Source organism: Rattus norvegicus, chromosome 15 (assembly GCF_036323735.1).
Source record: "Rattus norvegicus strain BN/NHsdMcwi chromosome 15, GRCr8, whole genome shotgun sequence".
NCBI lineage: Eukaryota > Metazoa > Chordata > Mammalia > Rodentia > Muridae > Rattus > Rattus norvegicus.
The window spans coordinates 6,027,708-6,035,878 of record NC_086033.1 but is presented as its reverse complement, the minus strand read 5'-3'; the positions used below and the strand labels follow the sequence as shown (position 1 = coordinate 6,035,878).

General features: G+C 42.1%; 1 protein-coding gene across 1 annotated transcript; it reads left to right on the top strand.

The window, feature by feature from the left end:
- Positions 1-1,572: 1,572 nt before the first annotated feature.
- Positions 1,573-7,463, top strand: Spetex2cl1 (Spetex-2C protein like 1). Its single transcript, XM_039093731.2, has 4 exons — positions 1,573-3,926; positions 4,678-4,837; positions 6,199-6,330; positions 6,773-7,463. Exons 1-4 carry the CDS (start codon positions 3,836-3,838, stop codon positions 7,047-7,049), a joined length of 660 nt encoding a protein of 219 aa, XP_038949659.2. The 5' UTR covers positions 1,573-3,835; the 3' UTR covers positions 7,050-7,463.
- The last annotated feature ends 708 nt before the right edge of the window (positions 7,464-8,171 follow it).

Below are 8,171 nucleotides of genomic sequence, written 5' to 3'. Positions count from 1 at the left end.
GTCCTACTGGCAGTGTCCTTTGCTTCAAAAGAAAGTTTTCAGATTGTTGAGATTTCATACATTTACTGTTGATCTTAGAGCCTGACCCTTTGGTATTCTGTTCTGACAACTTTCTCCTGTGCAAATGTGTTCTAGGCAATTTGTGACACTTTCCCTTCTATTAGCTTCTGCATGTTTGGTTTTATGTGGATTTCCTTGATTCACTTGGATTTGAACTGTGTAGAAAGAGATAGAAATGGATCCATTGGCACTCAACTACATGCAGACCACCAGTTAGGGTAGCATCATTTCTTAAAATGCCTTCTGTTATGTTCAAAGTCCTCAGTCATCAGGGAAATGCAAATCAAAACAACCCTGAGATTCCACATCACACCAATCAGAATGGCTAACACCAAAAACTCAGGTGTTAGCAGATGCTGGCGAGAATGCGGAGAAAGAGGAACACTCCTCCACTGTTGGTAGGATTGCAAACTGGATTACCTCTCTGGAAATCAGTCTGGAGTTTCTTCAAAAATTGAACATTGCACTGCCTGAGCACCCAGTATACCCCTCCTGGGCATATAACCAAAAGATGCTCAAACATACAATGAAGGCACATGGTCCACTAAGTTCATAGCAGCCGTAATCATAACAGCCAGAAGCTGGGAAAAACGCAGATGCCCTTCAACAGAGGAATGGATACAGAAAATGGGGCACATCTACACAGTGGAGTACTACTCAGCTATTAAGAACAATGACTTCATGGAAATTTTACGTCAATGGAAGGAACTAGAAAATATAATCCTGAGTGAGGAAACCCAATCACAAGAAAACACACATCGTATGCACTCACTGATAAGTGGACATTAGCACAAATCTCAGATTACCCAAGATGCAATCCACAGACCACATGAAGCTCAAGAAGGATGACCAAAGTGTGGAAGCTTCAGTCCTTCTCAGAAGGGGGAACAAAAATATTCACATGAGGAAGTATGGAGATGAAGTTTGGAGCAGAGACTAAAGGAAAGGCTACCCAGGGACTGCCCTAACTGGGGATCCAGCCTATATACATCCACCAACCTCAGACAATATTGGTGATACCAAGAAGTGCGAGCTGACAGGAGCCTGATATAGCTGTCTTCTGAAAGGCACTGCCAGAGCATGACAAATACAGAGGCGGATGTTTGAAGTCAACCATTGAACTGAGAACAATGGAGGAGGCAGAGAAAGGATTGAAGGAGCTGAAAGGGTTAGCAACCCCATAACAACAATAATACCAACCAACTATAGCTCCAAGAGACTAAACCACCATTCAAATGGAACACATGGACAGACCCAGGGCTCCAGCAACATGTGTAGAAAAGGAGTGGCTTGTTGGGCTTCAATGAGAGAAGAAGCCCTTGTTCCTGCGAAGGCTCTATGCCCCAGTGTAGGAGAATGTCAGGGCAGGGTGGCAGGAAGGGTTGGGTGGGTAGAAAAACACCCTCAGAGAAACAGGGTGAGGGGGATGAGGTAGGGGGATATGGGTGTGAAACAGAGAAAGGCTTTAACATTTGAATGTAACTAAGAACAAATAAAGAATAAAAAAATTTAAAAGGCATAAGAAATGCAAAAGATTGGGGTGCCATTCCATACTCGTGATGTGTTTCTTCTGTGAGAGCATAGTGATTAACTCACTTCTCTATGACTGTCTTCTTATTTGAAAGTAAATAATGGGATCATCTGTGGAGTGGTTAGTAAGAATAAAAGCATTGCCTAACATGAATAGGTCCCTCCAGAGCGTGTGCTTAATATTCTAGGTATAGAGCAATTAGCTGGGGGGATTAAAAACAAAAAACAAACAAAAAACAACATCAACGATTAAAATAAATTTTGAATGCTGGGATTAAGGCGTGTGCCAACAAACACAGGTCCTGTCACAATTCTAGCAGTCGCCAGCAGAGAGAGCTGTGAGGTAGTGTGTGCTTCTTCCTTTCCAAGATACCCCATGGCCTCAGGCCTGTATCCAGTGAGCTGGAATGTAGAGCAGCCTAGTTGAAAGTCCTGTTGTGTTGATTACCTGAGACCATATGAGTTAACTCTCTTCTTCATGCCTTTTTTTCTTATTTGAAAGTAAATAATGTGATCATGTGTGGTGTGGGTGGTAAGAGTAAAATCTTTAACATGAAGAATAGTGCCATGAAGAGTGTGGGTAACATTCTAGGTACAGAGCAAATAGAGGGATTACCAAAGAAAGCAATGGGAATTCTAACAATAATTACAAAAAAAGAAGAGAAAAAAAGAGAAAAAAACCCTTATGGGTGCTGGGATTAAAGGCATGTCTCAACTCTGACCAGCATTGTAGGTATTTCCAATAAAATATTTAAAAAAACAAACAATCCTATTATTATTTTAGCAATTGCAGCAGAGAAGACTGAGAGATCGTGTGCTGCTGCCGCCATGCCATGATCCTGTAACAACAACTGCCTTGGTGATAGGAGCCTGTATGCAGCAGGCCTCTTGGTGGGCCTGTCATCTCAAAAACAGATGCTTCAGTCATCTAAAAGAGTGGACTCCAGTATACTTCAGGCCAGGAAAGAAGCCAGCCACCATGAGTGAAAGAACAAAGGAAAAATTACATTGGAAAAATGTGTGCCTTATTTGGAAGAAATGACCCTAAACTTCTGAGGCGTCCACCATCTCCACCCCTCTTTTCTGAGTTTTGCATAGCGATGTTGTACAACTCCAGGTGGGAGTCAAAGGCAGAGCCCTTCCCAGAGAAGACAGACATGATTTTCACTCTTACGTCTGTGAGGTTAGGAGGCATCATAGCACAGATTGAGCGCACCTAGGAGAGAAGAACACAGAAGCCACACATGACAATGCCAAATGGACTTTCCCCTGAACTTAGGGACCCACTAAAATTGAGGTTTAACCTGACCTCAGGCCATTCGACTCCCTCCCCATCCTGCTGATTCTTATATTTGCTAGGAGTAAAGTATCAAGGGGCAACCCCCGATATCCTCGTGCCTGGACTTGGAAATGAAGGAAGACAGATATTGGAGAAGTGATGGCTGTTGGGCTACAATGTAGGAACACGCAGTCCAGGTTGACCTTTGCTCACTGATGACCAATTTAATTGTCTGGCTATATTTGAGAAAGGAAGATGTCCAACTTAATATGTAAAAGAAGGGACAGAAATTTATGATTTTATATTTGCCCTGTAGTTAATCCCCCTATATTCCCAAGAAAAGGAAGTTTTTATTGCAAAAAGTAGGATTGTAAACCATTGACTTTGTGAAATACATGGACGTTTATGTGGAAATACTGCTGGCTATCAAGGAATACACAGTAAGCAAATATTATTCAGGTTTTATAAAATTAAAAGTATAGGAGAAATATATTGGCCTCTAGGAAACAGGGAAACTTTGGGAATTGGACTGTATGTATGTGCATTGTCTCAGGTGTAGATTTATTATTAAGAGAAATCTCCCTCATTTATGGTCCCTAGGGATTTGGGTGCTAACAAAAATCTCTTATCCAATTCAGGGTTGTAACCAACTCTCCCCATCACGAGAATTGATGACACCCGATGAAGCAGAGAGAAATATCTAACTTTGGAGGAGAAGTTGCCAAAGGATATTCCCTGGGTCACAGGAGAGGCTGCAGAAAAGGGCCCCATAGAAATTGGTTGCTTTTGGGAGAGCTGGGTAGCAGGGAGGCCATAGAACTTCCCAGTGACGTCATCAGTAATCTCTTCCTTGGACAATATCTTGTATATAAGAGAGCACTAGAATCTTCTGTGACGTCACCAGTGTTGTGGTGACACCAACTGCCTGTGGGATTCCTTCAGTGCCTTTTGGGTTCACAAACAGGCATGTTTCACCAGCTGCTCAAGCTCTTTCAGAAGGAGAGGGGAGACCAAGGAGAGACCAGACCGAGGCAGAAGAAAGCTGGCCTTCTGTCTTGTAAGTACGGAAGAATGAAATCATTCTGGGGAAGGCACAGTGAGTACTGGGTAGAGTCGGGGAACTTCCTCCAGGAGGCAAGTTTGAGCTGAGCCTTTCAGGAGTCGGCCTTACAAGCAGGAGCCTTGGAATTTGTCAATTGCAGACCAAGAGTCAAGAGTCCTGATGATTAATTTGACAGAGAGCCAGGAATTGGCAGCCCTGCAGTTTCTTTTCTATGAGCCTTTTAATTTCTACTGCCAAGGAATGCCAGGAGGAAGCCCTATGAGGATAACAATGTGCCCATTCATGGTTGGGTGCTGAAGCACTTCATCCTCTAGATTACTGTAGGTTACCTAAGTCTGTGGTGACAACAACAAGGAAGGATGAACCCCCTAGTCATGAATTGAGGTCGCAGACACTTTAAGCTTGAACACACGATTAGGGTTTAATGGTGCTGTGAACTCCAGGATTGACCTGCTCCACGTCTGTTATCTGCTGACAATGTCCCAAATCTTTATGTCTGAGGTAGATTCTATCTTTCAGTATGAGGGATCATGTAATAGTGAGTGAGGCTTATGTATGGCACTGGAGGTTGGGAAGAGGGAAATAGCTTAAGAGTCCACATTAGAGATAGCTTTTCTTCTCTTTCAGGGATTCAACAAGTCTCCAGCCTTTCCTCTTCCTCAACCTCCATTTTGAGACTCAGAATGGTCTTTTCTACCCATGGGCTATCCAATATGTACATTCACTTGTGTTTATCTATCTACAGGGTTTATTAGGAAGGCATCATCAGAAAATTTCATCAGTAACCATGAAAAGCGTATAAAGAAATTGGAGGAACTAAAATCTGAAATCCAGAAGTGTAAAATCGAGCGGGATGAACTTTCTCGAATCCTGGACCTTTATGTCAATGATGGTTTGAACTACAGGTAGTCATTATGCCCTGTAACCTATTGACTGTCTGTGCTCTCTCTGCTAAGCCAAGATTTCCTCACATCCAGAAAGTGTTTCACCTCTCATCCTGGACTTTAAGGAGCCTTGGCAGGTGCTGGCCTGTGAGAGAAGCTCGGTGCTGTGTGTTTAGGGTCAACCTCTCTTGTACTTGACCCTGAGCTCCTTGGAGTTGGATTGGATTTTTTCAACAGCTGGAAGGACCTGGTCACACTTGCTGCATCTAAGTGTGTGAATGAAATGCCTGAATGTCATCACTCTTACTCTGATTTAGGTCGTTATACACTGATTCTATGGCACCTCTATGATAAAGTTGGCATTCTAATTATGTTTGTATATGGGTTGGTATGTATGGATGGATGTGAAAGTATTTGTGTGTGTTTTGCTCAGGATCAGGGAGTCTGGGACCTTTGATTGGGTCTGAGGATTTGTTTGATGAACAGTTTGCAGGTCATGATAGTGATGAGTCTGTGGAGGCCGTCATTGATCAACAGAGTACTTTGCTCCTTCTGTTTACCTTCCAGGCACATAGGACTCTCCTGAGGGGAGGAGGTGTTATGAATCCTCTTCCCTGTAAAAAGTAGTTACGGCCTCTGGGAGTCATGTAACAAGGATTGAGAATCCCTGCTTTCAAAACAAGAGAAATGTCATCACATCTTTCTGTTGGACCCAAGGCTATGGCACAGACTGGAGGAAACATCTTATACTTCTTACACAACTGTTCAATTCCTTCATGCTTACCTGGCTAGATCTTGAAGGTCCACTCCCTCCATTTGGTCCCCTGGCTCTGCCGTCCAATGCCCAGGATAATTAGTTTAACCAGCACCAACAGGAAGGAGAAAGTTTGTGTTATATACTGGGCTTAGGTAGTCCAGAGAGCACTCTGATTTCACTTATTTATTTATTTATTTATTTATTTATTTATTTATTTTTCTGCTTTGAACTTTATTTTCTTTTTTTAATTATCCAAGGATGGTTTACTGTGACTTAGAAAAGGTCACTGTGGGAATAAATTCTTGGCACTTCTTATTCCCAAACATGCAGCTCTCAGACTTTCCCCCCTCCTATACAGAGGGTCTTTATAGGACCATATCTCACCAGCCTTTTAAGGATTACTTATTTCAAAACAAATTTGCAGAGAAATGTTTTCTATGGGAGAGTGATGGTTTGAGTCTCACTGTTGTGTTTTTGCTGTGGTCTTTGAGTTTTCCACTTTCTTCCCTAGCCCCCATTCCTTGAATTTGAATTTTTTATTGGCTATTTTTTATTTACACTTCATCTAATTCTGAAATCATGAGTTCAGACAGTTATTTGTTCCTTGGGTCATGTTCTAACACAGGCTGAGTGTTGAATTGCCAATGCTTAAATCCCAACATGAGATGAGAACGATGGACATGCATAAGATGACCAACTGGATAAGTGATGCCATGGAGAAGTACAAGGAGCTCACACAAGAGAATAATTCCTACCGGTGAGTCACTGACAGAAAGGAGACCCCAGCACTAGGCAGGGAATACTTCTGTCCAGCTATGACTTTGAAAAAAGATCTGGGATCCCTGAGAAACACATGGAAAATTTGTATAGCTGCTGGGTCTTCTATCAGCCCTCAGAGGGGATTGGCCCTCTACCTGCCAATGGCTTTAGAATACCATGACACATAAGCATCCATATGCACCATTTCCTCTGCTTTGATGTATATACAGCCTCTAGTGTCAGGAGTTTCTGAAGTACTTTGATTCCCGTGGAATGCGGACTCAGGATGTGACCTGCATCTAATTGGTGATAACATGTAAACTGTGGCTCTAGTCTGGAGATGCCTGGGGACGAGGACCCTTGAAGGGATGATTGTACTTGCAGGAGTGGCAGGCAAATAGAAACTGCCTGGGATTTACCATTATTTGTTTTTGATTCAGCATCAGAAACTTCCACCTCCTGAATGAATGCAATGAATTGAAGAAGAATGTAAGGATTTTGATGAATGAGAACAGAAAACTGCTGGTGGAGCAGACTGAACTGCAAGCATCCTGTGAGGAGGGAAAGAGGTTCTGTGAGGAGGCCAGCAAGACCATGTACACCGCAGATATTGAATCCTTGTGTCCTGTTACTTTTGAGTACATCGAATGTATCCTTGTGAATCAAACAGTGATCTCGAACTCGTCACTCTTAAGAACCTTCTTTATTGAAGTGTGATGTAACCATCTGAAATCCCACCGCTCTCAGGCAGAGATGGATCTCTGCATTCTCACAGGGATTGGGCATCATAATTACTTCCCAGTCAGACTGAGATACAAAGACAATTGTACTTTCAGTGAGATTGTGTGTCAAACTCTGAATACCAACTTCATGATGAAAAAATTATCAATGCTGTATCCTTATCAAATATTTAGCCACCGCTAAAATATACTCTTTTGTGGATGAGAGTGTTGAACATATTAATGGAATATTCACCAGGTGTTCTGTAGTACCTCACAGGAAATAAAACAATATTATTATAGGGAGTATAGAAGCAGTCATGAAACAGATTTGCTTGCTTTTGGTTTCCTTCCAACATGATATCAATTGTAACTGCACAGAGGAGATAATAAATTGCAAGACCTTTCAGGGGATAGGGTTTTTATGGTTGGTTGTTTTCTTGTTCTTCTTGATTAGGATGATGGCATTTGTTCTTGACAATGTACTATGTTCCATTTGGGATTTCAACTCAAGCAGACCACATAGTTTATAATTCAGTTTCTAGATTTCTTTAAAATTTGGACAAAATATCCAGGCAAAGGTGCCCTATGAGTTTTCTCCTTTGGTTTTCCCTCCTTTGGGTGCTTTTGTTTTTGTGTGTTGCTGTTGTTGATTTATTTTATATTTATGAGTGTTTTGCCTTCTGTAGGTCTGTGCGTGCTATTCCCCAAAGGCCAGAAGAGGTCACTGTGTTTCACCTGGAACTTAAGTGACAGAGGATTGTTAGGTGCCCTGCAGGTCTTTTGAGAAACAAATTCTCAAATGATGAGCCATCTCTCCAGCCCCTACCCTGGACGTTTGTCCTTCATCGTGTTCCTTATTTGTGGCAATGGATCATACCTGAACAAAGTGTTTCTTGAGATATGTAGGGACACATTTATGGGGTCTGCATGCTAATTATCTAGACTTCCAGGCATCTACGTGAAGTTTTTAGTTAGGGTTTCACTGCTCTGAACAGATAACATGACTAAGACAAATGTTACAAAGGCCAGCATTTAATTGGAGCTGGCTTAAAGATTCAGATCTTCAGTTCTTTATCATCAAGGTGGGAGCCTCGCAGCATCTAAGCAGATATGGTGC

What these genes read in the sequence shown, in the direction of transcription:
- Spetex2cl1 (XM_039093731.2), top strand. Translation starts at nt 3,836, where the DNA reads ATGTTTCACCAGCTGCTCAAGCTCTTTCAGAAGGAGAGGGGAGACCAA. An exon ending in AATGATGGTTTGAACTACAG is followed by an intron (nt 4,838 to 6,198) that starts GTAGTCATTATG and finishes GTTCTAACACAG; the next exon opens with GCTGAGTGTTGAATTGCCAA. An exon ending in CAAGAGAATAATTCCTACCG is followed by an intron (nt 6,331 to 6,772) that starts GTGAGTCACTGA and finishes TTTTTGATTCAG; the next exon opens with CATCAGAAACTTCCACCTCC.